This window comes from Budorcas taxicolor, chromosome 8, assembly GCF_023091745.1.
Source record: "Budorcas taxicolor isolate Tak-1 chromosome 8, Takin1.1, whole genome shotgun sequence".
NCBI classification, from domain to species: Eukaryota; Metazoa; Chordata; class Mammalia; order Artiodactyla; family Bovidae; genus Budorcas; species Budorcas taxicolor.
Window position 1 is genome coordinate 27,917,175 of NC_068917.1, and position 19,384 is coordinate 27,936,558.

The following is a 19,384-nucleotide window of genomic DNA, read 5'->3' on the forward strand; positions in this document are numbered from 1 at the left end:
CCACTCTGTATTAATCCAAAGAGTCTCTGCTGATCATGAGCTAAGCCCAATACTCGATCCAGGCCCCTCAACTCTTTCCTGTATCAGAGTGATTTTGCTGCCTCTCTGAGCATCCTCCTGCCTTTCAAAACTCTATCCCGCAACTTCCTAGCTGTCCATCAAGAGATTGGTGTTTGCTGAGCACCTATGGGGTGCTGGCACACAGGCAGACGAAATACAAAATGCAGAGATGTGTAACATGTAAGACACATGCCACAGAGTAGCCAAGCCCATGTGCCACAGCTACTGAACCAGAGCTCTAGAGCCCGCGAGCCACCACAACAGAGCCCATGGGCCACAGCTGCTGCGGCCTAAGCGCCTAGAGCCCACACTCTGCAACAGGAGAAGCCACCGCAATGAGAAGCCAGTTCTCCGCAGCAAAGAGTGGCCGCCGCTCCCTGCAACTAGAGAAAGTCCGAGAGCAGCGATGAAACCCCAGCACAGCCATAAATAAATACATAAATCCTTTTTAAAAAATCGTGGTAGAGAATCAGTATATTACATTAACGAGGTAGCGCTGTACTAAGAGACCATAGAAGTGAAAAGGTGCGTATTTCCAAATCACTAAGCTACACTACATTCAAATTATAGTCTTTTGTTCTCTTTGAAGTTCAGTTTATTTCTTTCTTTAATCTAAAGTCTGTGAAAGCATTTTAAAAACATCCTTTGCTATATGTTGTTTATAATTTTATAGACACAGTCATGTTTTTTGTATTCTTTATAGTGTTTGCTAACCTCTCTCCAAACCAAAATGCATGCTAAATCTAGGACTGGTAAACTAAAAAAAAGTATGAATACAAAAGTGATGGTCAGGCCACAGTTAATCCACTTAAGAATATATATATATATATTTTTGGGCACATCACTTGTAGGATCTTAGTTCCCTGACCAGAGATCAAACCCAGGCCTGCAGCAATGAAAGGACAGAAAGTTCAGAGTCCTAACCACTGAACTCCCAGGGAATTCCCAGTATATGTTTAATTATACCAATTTTAAGTGATGTAACTACTACATATTCTTTCTGTCTAATTTTATGATAACATATTCGGGAATGTAACTGCCTGAAGACAGAGATCTTTGTCAGTTTTGCTCACACGTGTATCCCTAGAAGAATGCCCTAGAAGAATGCCTGGCCTGTACTAAGTGTCCAAAAAGTATTACCCAATAAATATTAAGTGATGGACCAAATAACTTTTCTTTATTCAAAACTTGCTATTCAGTGTCTTCCATTGATTGCTTTAGAAACTGGGAATGTGATTATTTCATTTTTGAGTTGTTTTTTTTTTCCTTGAAACAAAGAAACAGCACCAGTCTGTCAAATGTCAGAAATAAATTGAAGATTGGGTACACCATGCTTCCAAAAAAACTGAGTATAGACTAGTGTCACATGGCCACAGTGAGAAATGGACTACCTAAGAGAGGACCCCACTCTTCCCACCGGCTACTAAGCTAAAAATGCCTTAATACAAGTCAATTTGATATATGGATTAACTAGTTTGCAGTGTTACTTAGACCTATGCTGTTGTGAAGGTCATAAGCATGCCTCCATGACCTTCAAGAGATATTCAGAGGAAAATTTATGACAACTGTAGACAAGTCAAAATAATAATGCTGGAAGAAACAGAAGACCAGAAAATAACTTCTCTACTTTCTCTATTCCCAGGTACCAACTTTTTGTACCAAATGAACACAAATAAAATCTGTCATTTCTGCATCCACAGCAATCACTTGGCAAAGATTTTCTGGCTTCCATTGGAAGTCAGAGCTCATAAATAGTTCTTAATATACATAAGCTATTTTTACTGTATTTGCAGTTTCCAGCCTCCTTCCCACAGGCCACTGCAAGGAAAATTCCACTTTCTTGTTTCCCCAGCACTTCAAGAGACTCTGCAGCCCAGGTGTCTGAGTTCATATCCCAGCTCTGCCTCTTATTGGCTAGCTACATGGCTGTGGACAAATTGTCTAACCTCCTTCAGCCTCAGGGTCCTTATGTATTACAGGGGGTAGGAGTGGTGATAATACCTGCTATTGTGAGGATTCAATGAGATACTATATATGAAGCCCTTGGCACATGTTGAGCTTTCAGTAAATATTGTCCATTATTACTAAAATCTGCTTCATTTACCGCAGATTATTCTGTGGTAATCCAGCACCAACATTTGTTGAACTTTTAAGTTCACATCATCTTAGACCCTCTTTCCTTAGAAGTCAGGCAATCTGGACTTAATATATGAGCACACTGGAGTTCTTTACCAGTCAAACGAAATTTGTGTGGCTAATGTCAGAACACCAACAGATTGTGTTTGATTGGCATATCAAAATGGTTCATTAGTAATTGTGAGAACTGCTCAAACAATACAGCAAAGTATTATATTGGTAACATGTGGATTTTTCAGGGGGAGGTGAGAGATGGTAGTAGTTGTTGGGTTGTTAATTCCTAAATTAAGTGAATTAACAAAGGTGCTCAGTATCCCAAGTACAGAAACAAACCTGGGGCACTTCATCCTTCTCTCTTTCTGTTTATAAAATGAGGAGTTAATGTCTTCTATGTACCTATTTAATAAGAAGGATTCAATAAGGACTATAAGGAGTAGATTTAAATAACTATCATTACTATTAATTTAGCCTGTGGAGCAAGCATCTGAGGAGCTTTGGTTCCTGACAAAGGACCCCACAGTCCCCACTCCTCCTAAGTGGCCTCACTCTCTCCTGCCACCTGGTTGCATTTTAGTAGCCATGTCAAGAACCATAGGAGGCAGGTGAATACTGCTTTCAGTGATCTTACAGTTTCCACTATTTGGAGAGAGTGGCTGGGGGAATTGGGTATGGTACACACCCAGTACAACTTACCAATTTATGGAGAAGCATTTAAACTCCTTTTCTGTTTTTATTTTGCTTTCTCCAGCTTTATTGAGGTATAATTGACATATAAAATATCACATCTATAAATTTGGGGGTCCTACCTTCTCTGAATCTTTTAGTCTCCAGAACTTCTTGATCAAAATCAGGCCCATTAAGGTATATGAGATGTGAAATGCAAGCCTTGCCTTGCCAATCCTGTATCCTTCAGACAGTGCTGATTCATGGGACAGGGATGGAGCCTGAAGGCAAGCCAAGGAAATATAATCTGTTGTGTCATCTCCTCTTCCCTTGGCTGCCAACCTCGGACAGGCACAATTAACTGCCCTCTGGCCTCCTAAACAAATCATCCTGCACCATCCTGACCAGTGGAATTTTCCTACCCCACATAGAAACCACCCTGTTCTCTAATCCCATTCACAGCCTTGAACCTACTTTTGTCATAGAGTTTGCCATTATAATTTCTTGTAGCTCCTGTTATTAATAGTACTGATGATAGTACTAATATCAATACATAGTGTTTTCCATGTACCAAACATCATCTAAGCGCATTGTGTGTATAAACTCATTGAACCCTCCCAACAACCCCCTGAGGCACTTACTATCATTATCCCCATTTGACAGATGAGGAAGCTAAAGCATAAAGAGATTAAGTAACTTGTCCAAAGTCACAAGACTAATAAGTGACAAAAATAGGGAAATGAACCCACAGGGTCTGGGCCTGAATTCCACATTCTTAGTAACTATATGACACCACTTCTCATCCTACATTATTTCTTCTCTTGTACAACTATTTAAAAGGCAAAATGTTGTTCTTTGTCTCTAAGCAATTTTATTCCGTTTCCTTTTTTTGAAGGCTATATCTACTCTTCTGAAATTTCTTTCTACTCTTCCAAATATTTCAAGATCATGGGAATTATTTGGATAAATCATCAAAGCACTTTGTTTGCAAAGTGTGAGTTTTCATTACTGTGCTTTTTACTTAATTTTCATCCTTTCTCGCCATCCCATCCTAATGTGTTTCTTTAAAACCACAGTGGGTGTTATTGCAAGTGGATATTATTGCTATCTGGGCGGCCGCCTTCAGCACTTCACTAATCTTTGAGATTCTTACTTTCCTAAAGGACAGTGACAGTGGCATAATTACCCAGCAACCAATAGTGAACATAATTTGAATTTAAATCTGTTAGTAGTCCTTTCTTTAGCACTTCCCAGTTGGCTCAGTGATAAAGAATCTGCCTGCCCATGCAAGAGATGTGTGTTTAGTCCCTGGGTCAGGAAGATCCCCTGGAGGAGGAAATGGCAGCCTACTCCAGTATTCTTACTTGGAAAATCCCATGGACAGAAGAACCTGGTGGGCTACAGTCCATGGGGTCACAAAGAGTCAGACACAACTTAGCATAGGGAGCACAAGTCCTTTCTTTAGGAATTTATTTAATCTCGTTCCCCTTAATATTTTAGGGAGTATGTTAGGGGCACAATAAAGGGAGGCAAAGGGACATGACTTCACATCTGATTAAGAAATGCTTGTATTTCTTCCCTTTTAGATTTCTGATTTGAAGCTTTTACATAGTTAACTTAGTCTTCTCATAGGCTTTGAGGATTATTCGTTTTTAATCAGAAGGGAGATTTTAAATGTTTTTGTTTATTGCATGTAAATATACTGAAAGAACAAGGAGATATCATTTCACACTTTCTTGTTAATTTTTTTAATGAAAATCAGTCATCCCTCACCCAACTTTTCTAAATTGACATTAATGTCAATTAAGTAATGAATTAATATTTCTAATATGTTTTGAGTCACACTTATGACAAAATAATTATACTTTTAGGTCTTTTCTTATAGACTTTATAGTGCCTCTGAGTCCTTGGCACACTGAATTTAGGTACATTTCACAGGACTTAATGAAAGATTATGGTGGTGGAAGTTTATGGTTGTTATTTGACTGTTGTGAAAATTTGCTTGTCTTTCTTATCTGTTGTCAAAGCCACTGGCCAGATCATCTATCCTTTATTTTACACACTTGTCTTCTGGCACATGAAATCTTCCCAGCAACCCATCTGATTATGTAATTTGCAGGTGGGTGATTACTAGTCAGAGTAAAACAGGGGCTGTGTGTCCATGATGTAGCTAAACTCTGGAGTATTTACGTGATGTTTATGTGTGTGAAGTGGTAATGGGGGTCTGTGTGTGGGACAAGGCTCTCTACAAAGTCACATCATAACTACACTTTGCACAAAAACAGAAATACAGACCAATGGACCAAGATAAAAAGCCCAGAAATAAACCCATGTACCTATGGGTACCTTATTTTTGACAAAGGAGGCAAGAATATACAATGGGGCAAAGACAGCCTCTTCAATAAACGGTGCTGGGAAAACTGGACAGCTTCATGTAAAAGAATGAAGTTAGAACACTTCCTAACACCATGCACAAAGATAAACTCAAAATGGATTAAAGACCTAAATGTAAGACCAGAAACTATAAAAGTCTTAGAGGAAAACATAGGCAGAACACTCAATGACATAAATCAAAGCAAGATCCTCTATGACCCACCTCCTAGAGTAATGGAAATAAAAACAAAAGTAAACAAGTGGGACCTGATTAAACTTAAAAGCTTTTGCACAGCAAAGGAAACTATAAGCAAGGTGAAAAGACAACCCGCAGAATGGGCAAAAATAATAGCAAATGAAACAACTGACAAAGGATTAATTTCCAAAATATACAAGCAGCTCATACAACTCAATGCCAGAAAAACAAACAACCCAATCAAAAAGTGGGGGAAAGACCTAAACAGACATTTCTCTGAAGAAGACATACAGATGGCTAACAAACACATGAAAAGATGCTCAACTTCGCTCATTATTAGAGAAGTGCAAATCAAAACCACGATGCGATATCACTTCACACCAGTCAGAATGGCCATCATCAAAAAGTCTACAAACAATAAATGCTGGAGAGGGTGTGGAGAAAAGGGAACAGTCTTGCACTGCTGGTGGGAATGTAAGTTGATACAGCCACTATGGAAGAAGGTATGGACATTCCTTAAAAAACTAGGAATAAAACCACCATATGACCCAGCAATCCCACTAGGCATATACCCTGAGGAAACCAAAATTGAAAAAGACACATGTATCCCATTGTTCACTGCAGCACTATTTACAATAGCTAGAACATGGAAGCAACCTAGATGGCTAACAAACACTTGAAAAGATGCTCAACATCACTCATTATCAGAGAAATGCAAATCAAAACCACAATGAGGCACCATCTCACACCAGTCAGAATGGCTGCTTTTAAAAAGTCTACAAACAATAAATGCTAGAGAGGGTGTGGAGAAAAGGGAACTCTCTTACACTGTTGGTGGGAATGCAAACTAGTACAGCCACTATGGAGAACAGTGTGGAGAGTCCTTAAACAACTGGAAATAGAACTGCCATACAACCCAGCAATCCCACTGCTGGGCATACACACCGAGGGAACTAGAATTGAAAGAGACACGTGTACCTCAATGTTCATCACAGCACTGTTTATAATAGCCAGGACATGGAAGCAACCTACATGTCCATCAGCAGATGAATGGATAAAAAAGCTTTGGTACATATACACAATGGAATATTACTCAGCTATTAAAAAGAATCCATTTGAATCAGTTCTAATGAGGTGGATGAAACTGGAGCCTATTATACAGAGTGAAGTAAGTCAGAAAGAAAAACACCAATACAGTATACTAATGCATATATATGGAATTTAGAAAGATGGTAACAGTGACCCTATATGCAAGACAGCAAAAGAGACACAGATATAAAGAACAGGCTTTTGGACTCTGTGGGAGAAAGCAAGGGTGGGATGATTTGAGAGAACAGCATTGAAGCATGTATATTACCATATGTGAAACAGATCACCAGTCCAGGTTTGATGCATGAGACAAGGCACTCAGGGCCAGTGCTCTGGGATGACCCTGAGGGATGGGATGGGGAGGGAGGTGGGAAGGAGGTTCAGGATGGGGGACACATGTACACCCATGGCTGATTCATGTCAATGTATGGCAAAAACCACTACAACATTGTAAAGTAATTAGCCTCCAATTAAAATAAATTAATTTTTTAAATTTAAAAATAAAAAATTTTTTAAAAAAAGATGTTGTGGTTCATACACAGTGAAATACTATTCAGCCATAAAAAGGAATGCATTTGAGTCAGTTCTGATGAGGTGGATGAACCTAGAACCTATTATACAGAGTGAAGTGAGTCAGAAAGAGAAAGATAAATATCATATTCTAACGCACATATTGGAGAAGAAAATGGTAACCCACTCCAGTGTTCTTGCCTTGAGAATCCCAGGGACGGGGGAGCCTGGTGGGCTGCCATCTACGGGGTCACACAGAGTCGGACACGACTGAAGCGACTTAGCAGCAGCAGCAGCAGCAACGCACATATATGTAATCTAGAAAAATGGTACTGAAGAATTTATTTACAAGGCAGCAATGGCAGAACGGACATAGAGAATAGACTTACGGACATGGGAGAGGGGACAGGGTGAGATGTATGGAGAGAGTAACACGGAAACTTACATTACCATATGTAAAATAGGTAGCCAACGGGAATTTGCTGAATGGCTCAGGAAACTCAGAGGCTCTGTATCAACCTAGAGGGGTGGGATGGGGAGGGAGACGGGAGGGAGGTTCAAGATGGAGGGGATATCTGTATAGCTATGGCTGATTCATGTTAAGGTTTGACAGAAAACAAAATTCTATAAAGCAATTATCTTTCAATAAATAAAAAGAAAAAAAAAACTTTACTTCAAATTAAGGGTATCTTTTTTTTTGGCCATATTATCTTAGTTCCCCAACCCTCGCCCACTGCAGTGGAAGTGTGGAATTATAACCACTGACTCACTAGGGAAGTCCCAGGGGAATCATTTTTAACCAATGGCTTTCAAGGGTCAAAGGAAGAAAGGTGATTTAAGGATTTGTGAATGATTTATAGAGTTAAAAATGTTTTGTAAATGAGCTATGTGTTTTATTATCAGGGGTGGAGGAATGGCACTTTCAAAATGCATTTTGAACTAGTAGCAAAATTGCCACGTGGAATTGGGTTTCCAGCATGAAGAACAACAGATATTAATGGCGTCATCTCAGTTGTTCAGTTATTTGCAGTAATTAGGGAAGGGGTCAGTTTAAATTAAATATAGGATTGAATTATAGGATACTTTATTAAGTAAAAGATGTATTCCTCAAGAATTGTTGTGGAATACTATGGATTTGGCTTAACAAGTCTTGCCTATAATTGGCAACAGTCTTTGAACAGACCACCAGGAATTGGGCTTTCAAATCAGTGTAGCCCAAAAGTATGATATTTAAGTGTGTTTAACATTAAGGAAATTTATAAAACAGAAGCCAAAATTAATCCTTAAAATCACATAGGTCCTCTTTTGAAGAAGTTGTCTTTTCTGTGGCATCCAGTGAGTTAGAATAAACCAGATGTTCAATAGCCCTGAAAAGAAAATCACAACATTGAGGCCAACCCAAAACCTGGACACTTAACTAAATAATCCAGTGCTTAGAAACACTACAGGATGTATACATTCGAATCATTTCTGTGGTCCTTTACTAGTTACCCCCAGTGTAATTAAAATCCCTTTAAAAGTGAATTTCTAACATAATCAGAGGCACATTTCCAGGACTGTGAGGCTGCTTCAAGGAATGATTAGATGGAGGCTAAGTCAAGTGAGCATTGGGAATTATGAGTAGAGGTGGGTGAAGCCCTGAAAATGAACAATGACCATCATATGTCACGTTTCTCATCTTTTTTTGCAACAAGGCTACATAAAAGGAAAGTGGAGGGTGTTGAATGACCTCAGTTACCACGTGTCTGTATATAAATGTACATGTTGCAACCTGATGTATATTCATATCTGCAAATTACACTTGAAAGTAAACTAATGATGTCAACTTGTGCTGACATTAAGCAGTAGGAAATTCTGCAGAGGATTTAGAACTTTCCCTGCACTGTTTTATCTTGAAAGAATCTATGTACAAAGCACTTTCTTTCCATCTATTGTGTCTTATGAGCCTCCTTGCTTGTGAGAAAAAAAGCAAGTCATTGGAATAGATATTTTTTTTCTTCCTTTCACACCAAAAAACAGGTTTGGATTTTTTTCTTCTTCTTCAAATATTTTTTTAAATATGTCTTTTTGAATCTTTTCTCTCTGCTGGTGATATTTTTGTTCTTATAAAGACCACCCATTTCTTTCCTCAGTCCCATCCCATTCCTTCATGTTCCACAGTATCACTCGGGTATCAAACCTCAGCTTATAATTATTTGTCTCCCATTTAACCACAAGGTGTAAATTTGCTAACTGAAAAGGCGTGCTCTGACAGTTAATCTCCATGTGTGTCCAAAGGCTGAGCTGGCTGCCCTGGATAATTTCCCTGGGGAATTGTTCTATAGAATATGGGGCCATTTGTTGAGCTGTCTGATGTGGGAGATGAGAAAATGAAAGGACTGCCAGAGAGAAATGGGATCATGCGGTGCCTTTCAGAGCAGAAACAGAAATCAAAAGACAGTTTCACGTCCACTCCACTTCCCCAAGCATGTTCCTGGGACTAGGGAATCAAGGATATTTTCTTATTAGTGTTTCTAGAGAAGTCACCGAGACAGAGCCCCGTATTAGGAGCTTATGGCAAATTTAGTCATGCCTGTAAGGTATACTCAGAAAGTGTTTACTCACTCAGTCATGACTCTTTTGTGACCCCGTGGACTGTAGCCCACCAGGCTTCTCTGTCCACAGGATTTCCCATGCAAGAATACTGGAGTGGGTTGCCATTTCCTTTTCCAGAGGAATCTTCCCAACCCAGGGATCTAACCTGTGTCTCCTGCCTTGGCAGACAGGTTCTTTACCACAGAGCCACTAGGGATGTGTACTCAGAAATTACCTCCAACCTAACCACTTCTGCCTGTGCCTGAAACTTACAGGTTCTTCAAGGGTCTGCAAAACTGTCTGGAACCAGAAGAAAAAAACATGTTGATATCGACTCTAAAATCCAAAGATTATCTACGAGATCATTAAATATTTAATTGAATGTCAACAAAATGTGTGTTATCAACTTTAGAAGTATTCTGTTCGTCTTCTTGAAACTTACATGTGAAACCAAATCACAGGCTCAGTTTCGTCACTTTCCAACATTTCCAGCATGCCTATCATAAATTCAATGAATTGCCCATAGCCAGTAATTTGAAATGCAAAGTTATAATTATCTTTCCCATTTTTTTACACACAAAAAAATTGTATATTTTAGGTGGAGTGTGGGGGCATCTGAATGTTCTTTCTGTGACATGTTTGGTAGGGCTAAAAAAAGAACCCAGGGCTCATGAAGCTGTTAAAGTAGTTCTGCCTGCATCTTCTCTTCTTGCTGTGTGTGATTAGTCCTGAAGACAGGTCAGCAAAGACATTAATGGGAGGACCAGAGGCAAGACGGGGGAAAGATTCCAGTTTCTTCTTGCTCTTTGAACCCATAGTCGAGGGGAAGTGACAGAGACAATGGTCTGATCTTGAGGAAGTTCCCAGGGTACCTGCATACTCTCGGAAAGATTGGAGGACTGTGCCTGGTTCTATTGAAAAAGGAGTTTTCATTTCATAGAGGAAGCTAAGCCGTCCACTTGGGACCTGGAGGAAGAGTGCCAGAGTCCCCTTGTCTGAGTTATATTCTCCCCAACCAGGCTTCCCAGGTGGCTCAGTGGTAAAGAATCTATCTGCCAAGTGCAGGAGATTGATGTTCGATCAATGTTCGATCCCTAGGTTGAGAAGATCCCCTGCAGGAGGAAATGGCAACCCACTCCAGTATTCTTGCCAAGAGAATCCCATGGAGAGAAGAGCCAGTCTGTGGGGTCACAAAAGAGTTGGACACAACTGAGTGACTAAGCACGCAATGAATGGATGGCCCTCCTGGGCCCTTGTGTTTTAGTCAACTTTTATCAAAGGGACAAATATTTCCTTTTTTAGAATGGAAAACTTGAAGGGGTGGGGCAGGAAAGAAGGTGGGTCATCTGGATTCCACGTGTGATGGTCTTAGTCTTCACGTCAGTGGCCTCGCGTCTTCAGGCTTTATTTGATGTACCACACTCGAGGTGGTGAGTGTTGACTCCCTCTGAAGGACATGGACTATGACACATCCTTGTAATCTCAGCCCTTGATACTAACCACTAAAAAGAATAACCACTAATGATTCTTGCAGAACTTTTTTCTTTATATGTGCTAATGTATTATTATTATTTTCTTTTATAAAATGAAATAGTAAATAAGGGTTTTAATTTTTTCACTGAATGATCCATCTTAGGTATTCTTCCATGTCAAGCAGATGTGTACTTACCTCATTCATTTTAGTGACCACATGACATTCCGCTGGATGGCCAGATCACAACTAATTTAACTTCCTTCTGTCACTGGGTATTTGGGTTGGCCATTCAACTTTGATCTTTCAAGTGAAAGTACCATATACCTAAATAACCATATGGCACCAGTGATAAAGAACCCACCTACCTGTGCTGGAGATGTAAGAGACGTGGGTTTGATCCCTGGGTCAGGAAGATCCCCTAGAGAAGGGCATGGCAGCCTACTCCAGTATTCTTGCCTGGAGAATCCCGTGGACAGAGGAGCCTGGCGGGTTGCAGAATCCCTATGAACAGAGGAGTCCATAGGGTCGCAAAGAGTTGGACACGACTGGAGCCACTTAACACATGGCACACATCCTTAATTCCCTGTGTCGGCATAGTCTTTCCCAGGAGCAGAAAGAACCAAATCTTGCCCTATGCTGATGCTTGTGTTTAAGTGTAAAAACCTATGTGTGACTTGTTGTTTATTTATTTCTTTGTCTTTTGTTTCTGCCTTTTCTTCTTGTGCAGTCCTCTACAACCAGGGACAAGGATGAACAGACTCTACCGGTAGGAAGCAGTGGCCTTGTCTGTACCTGTTTCTGTGCCTGTGGACAGGGTGGGGAGGGGTAGGCGGAAGAGGGGCTCTTGAGCTCAACAAGTCATCCTCTCCCTTGGAATCTTTAAAGGGTTTAATCTGCGGGTGTACAAATGTTCTGTCCTGGTATTAGTGTCAACTGAATTCTTACATTCGGTGACAAATGATTTCTAGGACTAGGTTTCGAAAGGATTTAAGTTCCCTCTTTCACTTGGCATGAAAAAGTTGAAAGAGTGAGGTATTTTCAAATTCCATTCCAAGGGATGTTGAGCTGCTGTTTGGGGACAGTGAGGGATCTAATGCTTGGTATCTATTTCTTTATGTATCTGCATGCGCGCGTGGTATTTTTGGTTGGAAATTTCTTTTGGTTCCATCAAAAGAAATGCTGCATGAAGTTCTATACATTCAATATATACATAATGCCCGGAAGAATGCTTTAAGTTCTATAGATATAGGATAAGGAACATTTCCATGGAAGAGTTCCTTTGGTTTCCCCAAATAAGGGAACATAGTAACAGTGATTATGACATATTATTAACAGCAAACACATTTTCCAGTCCCTATCCAATTAACACATCACATTTTGTATTGTGAAGCTTGGCAAGGAAATGACCTTCAGAGTTTTTATGTTCAGTCATCAGTGATTACATTTCAACTCTATTCAAATCTTTTAACCTTGCCCCTAACATTTTCTAAGCCTTAATCTTCTGAATCAAATAACACAGCACATTTTTTTTAAGTTGCAGATTTTTGAGTCTGAGAGGACTAGTAATGAAGATACTTATGACCCCATTCTTCCTCCTGTGATGCTCAGAGTAGAGACTTCTGCCATGCACTGGGAGTCCATAGGATATACCAGATCCAGTACTGGGCTAGGGGTACAGACCCAGGCTCTTCCTTTGTGAACCACGATCTGGTTCTGAAATACCAGTCATCCCCTCGGATTCTTCCCCAAACCCTGTAGAATTGGAGATATTATTTCTAATAGAATATCAGGTATAATAAAATCACCCTAAAAATGTCAGGTTTCTCCATGTATCATATAATCACATTTTACCAATACTTCAGGCTTCCTGTGGGTTTCATGTTTGCCTCCAAACACGTGAATCATTGTTAATAAGTGTTCTACAAAATAAGGGATGAATGAGCAATGCTCATAAACACTGTCCAAGTTAGCCAAGTTAATCATACTTCTTTAGTATTAAACTTAGTGCATCTTAGTGTCTAATACATATCCTAAAACTCTAAAGGTGAGTTAGCCTAGGATGTAGCACTTTCCAAATGTATTTGGTCACAGCATCTCTTGTGGGACTTTTCTCAGGAAGCCTCCTTGTAGATGTGTAGTGTGATGAAACATTTTGCAAAACCCCATAAACTAAAGGCCCCTTTGGAGTCAGGAAGGTTCTCTGTGGAGACATAATAGGAGGATCTCTCTCTTCAGATCTCACTTAACACAGACTGCAGGGCTTCATGGACGAGAGCCGTGGTTCCCGCATGGAATGAGGCACCCTGAAATGTGTGCCTGATGTTCCTTTGTGGAGGAAGGGGGAAATATTAGCACCTCTGTTGTTAACTTTCTATATTAGTCTTCATAATTTCCACTCTTGTAAATGTTTTATGGTATATAAGCACTTATTTTAGTATGTGTCTGGATATAGATAGAGATACATATGCATATAGATAGATACACATACACACACTCAAAATTTTTACTTATAGGGTATGCAATACAAACATTTTAGAGACTACCCACTGGTTCAGAGAACAGATGTTAAGTGATACAGACCTGCAACCCATTCTTGTAACCTCCATTTTTTGTCTTTATGACCTAAACACATCACTTTGCTTCTCTAAGACTAAATTTCTTCATCTGGCTAAAGGAAACAATAAGAATGCCTAGTTCATAGAGTTAAGTTTGAGAATGAGATCAACTAATGGAGGTCATAGTACAATGGCCAGCATATACCAAGTTCTCAAGAAACGATAGCAGTTAATCCCTTTAGTTGGAAAAGATGTGAGAACGCCATTCCTTCCGGAGACTTTGAAGGAATGTACGTCGAACATCTTTGATTCGATTGTGTGTGATGCTATGATAGATGAGGTGAGGGGCTTGCCTTGCATTTCTGAGCACTCACAGCATCTTTGTCTGGTTCCTCTGCTCAGGTGAAGCCACGTCTGCAGCGGGGCGGAAGTTCCGCCTCCCTCCACAACAGTCTCATGAGGAACAGCATCTTCCAGCTCATGATACACACCCTTGACCCACTCGCTGAAGGTAAGCATGAGGCTTTGGTTTGGGGACTTGTTTGGGGCGGAGGCAAAGGCTGTGAAAAGGCCTATCTTCCTAAAACACATTTGTGCTTCCATCACAAACCCGCTAATGTCCTCGTGTGTCACCTCTGCCAGAGGCAGCCCCGGCCCTTCCGTGCGCTTCTTCTACCACCGCCCACTTCACCAGCAGAGGTTCTTGTACCAGAACAGGAGCGGAGGTCCATTTGCTGATTCTGTCTTTTGATGCCTCCAGCATTAATACAGTTTGTTACCAGGCACAGCACACAAAAGAGCTTTTTCTCTCCCTTCCAGCTAGAATGACAGTTCTCTTTCATCATCCTCCTCAGTTTCAAAATGAAGTGGTATATCAGGATAAATTGATAAATTGTATATCTTTAAAAAAGAGAGAGAGAGAAGAACTCCATGACTTAGCAAGGCTGGGATTAGTTTGGGGAATGATGTTCACTGCAAAACACTAATGTTGTACCTAGTCTTTGGCAACTGGAAGATGAGGGGGTAAGCTTCTAAACACCTGAAGAGCACTCTCTAAGGTAACTGCTTAGGATCAGGGTGAAGAACCACCCTGGTTCACCTCGTAGAGTCATCATATAAACCATCACCAACAGTCTAGTATTGTGTTCTTCCGGTTAGACTCACATGGAAGCCAGATACATTGTGCTTTTTTATTGCATAAGTATGCTAAAAAAAAATAATAATTTTTCAGCGAAGTAGGTATCTGATGCATCAGATAAATATCGGAGTTAGGCCACTAGCAAAGGGCTTGTATATTGCCAAGTCTTCTGTTCTACCTTCATCCCTGGACCTAACAACTGAGCCTGATGTTACACAGGGGTGAATGACATGGAAACAGGTCTCTGCCAGTGAATGAACACATGGGATGAGATTAATAAATCATATCACACAAATCAGAGCTCTTTACCAATGTAAAGCTTTGCTAAGTAATTTCAAGGGTCCAGATGAAGTCAATGAAACCCTGGGATGTCGAGAGAAGCTCCCCAGGTCCTGCCTTCCCTCACTGGACCTTCACCCAGAATTATAAGTGAGGATCACAGGCTCATTCCCACTGTGGAGCACTGCAGTTATAACACATTTCCACCTTGTGGCCCAGAGAGTTGCATAGCTGATGTGATGTTTTCCAAGGAGCCTTCCTGCATCGATCCTGGGTTCTGTTTACTCAGGGCCAGTCGTTTGCCAGGAACATCCTAAATATCATTACTCTCTTTACCAGAGGTCCATGTGACAAGGAAATTAGCCCTGGTCCCTAGCCTTCTTTCCCCTCCACTGCTCAGGGTCACCCCCAGAGAAATGATCTCAGTGAGTGAGGGGATCCCAGGGCAACCTCCTGCCAGCCACAAAGCAGCTGTGTGACTTTGGGCAACTTACAGCCTCCCTAGTATCTCATTCCTTCATCTCCTGTAATAGTTACCTCAGTGTAGTAATTTTATAATTGGCAAAGTATTTTCACACCTGTGAATCTATGCTTTCTAATAACTCTTCACAGCTAACATTAATATTTTAATTTCATAAAGTACCACCAAAATAGATCTCAAGGGTATCTCCTCTCTGCGAGCTCTTCATTCCAAGCCATCTTTACAGCTTCCTAGCTGATCTTCCAGTCCCTCCATTGCTTCTTTCTTTGCATATTTTCCACCTAGCAGCCCAAGTAACCTTCTTAAAAAGCAAATCAAATCATGTCACTCCTACTAACCTGCAGCGGCTTCCCATGGCTTATACGAAAATGCGGAAATACTTGCCATGGTCTGCACCATCTGTCTCATTCTCCAAACTCACTTTGTCTTACTTTGTGTTAGCCAGACAGATGCCTTCTCTCCTAAAATAGATACTTCTTTCCTGCCTCAGAGTCTTTGCTTAGACTGTTCCCTCCACCCAAAATACTTTTCCTTTTCCCATTTTTTTCCACTTTCTCCTGCTTTATTTTTGCCCAGTCTTCAGCAATCTGTGTAAATGACACCTCCTGACCATTCAGTATAAATAGAGGGCACCAGTTGTCATCTCTCAGTGCATCCTTTAATTTTTCTTTATTGCCCACTTTACAAGTTGTATGATTATTTGTTTACTACCTGTCTCCCCCAGGACACAGTAAATTTCTAGAGAACAAGGATTCTATTTATTTACCAGTTGTCCCCAAGGTCTAACAGGCTACCTGGTACCTAGTAGCTGCTAAGGCTTAGAACGATTAAGCCACCTGGCCATAGTCATTCCCTGATAGTCACACAATTACAAAGCTTTCTAAAGCCCCATGGGCTTAAGGTTGTATCTTGGTTATTTTGAGCTACCATCTTCTCCACCATTACCCAGAAGAGCAGGTGAGAGAAGAAATGAACTATCTTACCTGCCCCAACTCAATTATGAGCAAGCTACTGAATATACTTATTTCTGGCAAGGCATGTTATATAGTAATTGAGGGCAGACACCAGAGCCAGACTCTCTGGATCCGAATCCTAGTTCTGCATTTACTAGCTGTGTGACCTTGGATAAGTTACTTAACCTCTCTGCACCTCAATTTCCTCATCTGTAAAAATCAGGATGGTACAGAATAATGTCTACATCATAAGGTTGTTATAAGGACTAAAGGAGTTGAATATTCATTAAGCATTTAACACATTGCCTAGCAGATTGTAAGGACCATACAGGTTTGGAATTACTGTTTCATTACATTGAAAAATAATACAGCATATGAATGTTTTAATTTAAAAACTTCAAAAGGCTGTGGTGAGACTTTCCTAGGTGGCTCAGTGGTAAAGAATTCACCTGCTAATGCAGAAGACACAAGTTCAATGCCTGGTTCAGAAAGATCCCGCAGGCCATGGGGCAGCTAAGCCCGTGTCCCACAACTGTTAAGCTTGTGCCCTGGAGCCCGTGCGCCACAACGAGAGAAGCCGCCACAACGGGGAGCCTGCTCACTGCAAATAGAGAGCAGCCCCCGCTCGCCACAGCTAGAGGAAAGCCCACACAGCCGCGAAGGCCCAGCACAGCCAAAAATAAGTAAATAAGATTTGGGGGGAAAAAGGCTATGATGGAAAAAATAAGTCTTCCTCCTCCAACAAACTCCCAGTTTTCTCCAGTTCCCCAGTTCTTTCAGAGGAAGTGACTGCTACCAATTTCTTGGGGTTCATTCCAGAAATGATCTGTATATATACAACTGTGTGTGGGGGGAGGTGTGTGTGTATGTGTGTGTGTGTGACCTTGCCCATAGGTCTCAACAATCTAAATTTCTGTGGTTTTTGTCTGAGGGAGTTTGGTTTCTGGTAGGGCTTGTTTTTGTCTTTCTATCTGGTGGGAAGGTTATGCTTTGTTTCAGTGAGATAAGAGAGGGTGAATCTGGGTTGTCTCGGAGTCAGGCCATCCGTGATTTTCTGAAACACCTGGCCCTTGTCGGGCTGTACAGCGATTAAAGTGTTTGTTCCTGCTGTAGCAAGATGCGCCGTCTAAATCCAGGCACCTCCTTTCAAGGTGAAGCCTCTCCCTGAAAGACATGGAGGGCTCCAATGGCATGAATCTGGGAGAATGCAGAGAGCCATAATCAGTTCTGGATTTGAGTGATTAGAAAATATGGAAAGGACTTCAGTGCTTTCAAATTGCTTCACAGCACATTGCCAAGAAAGCAGATTGCTCCAGTATTTTTCCCAAAAAAAAATTCACAATCATTTCCCATTCCAAGAACATTCCAAGCTCTCAGAAATAGTCCTCTCTCTTTTTGTTTGCATCTAATCACTCGAACTCACACATCCTCGTGCCAAACTGTCACCTCTTAACAATATAGAGCATGCTGGTTACGTTCACCTGATGGCATGAACACTGCCGTGGCTTCTCTGTTGCACTGATTGATGTTCCTGGCACCTGCCTCACTGAGTCGTGCATTGGCACAGCATGGCAGACAGTCCCTTTTCATTAGCGACATTTTTTACATCATCCAGGACAGATGACCTATGAAAAGACATTTCTCATCTGTGCCACTCAGGTGTCAATCCAGTGATGGAGCCCTTGCTAACAGCTTTAATTGGTGGTTGGTTCAGCCTCTGAGCCTGAGTCACAAGATCCAGCAGTGTTTGTGTTTCTTATCTATCGATACGTAACAAAGCACCCAAGACTTAGTGATTTAAAACTACCCCCATACCATTCCTGCTCATAATTTCATGGATCAGGAATTTGGGTGATTCAGGGATCAGCAAGGTGATTCTTCTGTTCCATGTGGTCTCAGTGGAGGTCATTTGATGTTATTCAGCTAGGAGATGGGCAGGTTAAAGGATCCAAAAGGGCCTTGCTCACATATCTGCTGTGTCTGCCACCTTTGAAGGCACAGCTGGGAGGCTGGGTTCAGCTGGGCCCCTGACTCTCCATGTTGTCACAGGGCTTTTTACACGTGCTTGGTCTTCTCATACAGTGGCTGAGAGCTCCATGAGCAAACCATCCAAGGGGCCCAGGCAACAGGGGCAGGGCTTCCCATGACCTAGCCTGGGAAGTCCCAGAATGTTACTTGTACTATAGTCTAGCACTAGTCACGTCATCCCAAAGCCCAGACCAGACTCAAGACACAAAGGAGGAGACGCCACCTCTGTATGGGAAGATACCAGAGAATTTGAACCACCTTTCATCTAACCCAGTCTGTTTCAGGGACACACATCACTGAGTGTCCATGATGTCTGCACACATCCGTCCATGGTTCAGTGGCCTTTTCTAGGCAAACTACACAGTGTGGAGGGGACAAAACCATAGGCAACCTGCTTTGAGTGAGAAGACAGTACAGCTGTCTTTTTTAAAATCAGAAAAACCTTAGTGTTCCCAGAAGTAGACTTCCACTTACATCACATGGGCTGGGACAGAGCTATGTAACCACCCTGACCTACAAAAGAACCAGAAGTGGGCTCTCTGCCCCCCCTCAAACATGAAACTCCACGGTCAACCCCAGTGAAAGTCAAAGGGTTCCCTTTCTCCTTCTCATCCTTAGTAACCTTCATCCTCTTTTCAAGTTTCTGATTTACAAAGAGATACAATGTTCCCCTTCTTCCTCCCTTTTAAAACATTCTCTGGTGGCCCCTGAGTCCAAATTTTATACAGTGGCCCTGAATCCTCCCCCAGCAAAAGCATATCCCAATACTTGCTGTCTAAGGAGGCTGGTTACCCCACGACATAGGCAAAATCATGCCCTACCTCAGTTCCAAACCATCTCACCAGCAGGAAAAGGCCTAGTTTTTGTGGTGGCCC

The 19,384-nt window shown here is 41.3% G+C and overlaps 1 protein-coding gene across 1 annotated transcript in view; it reads left to right on the top strand.

Annotated features, from left to right (window-relative positions):
- The window catches only part of SLC24A2 (solute carrier family 24 member 2), a 273,874-nt gene that overhangs the window by 170,814 nt on the left and 83,676 nt on the right, over positions 1 to 19,384 (top strand). The window contains exons 2-3 of the mRNA XM_052644607.1: positions 11,803 to 11,841; positions 14,033 to 14,141. Coding sequence (XP_052500567.1) covers positions 11,803 to 11,841; positions 14,033 to 14,141 — 148 coding nt within the window. The remainder of the gene's footprint in view (positions 1 to 11,802; positions 11,842 to 14,032; positions 14,142 to 19,384) is intronic.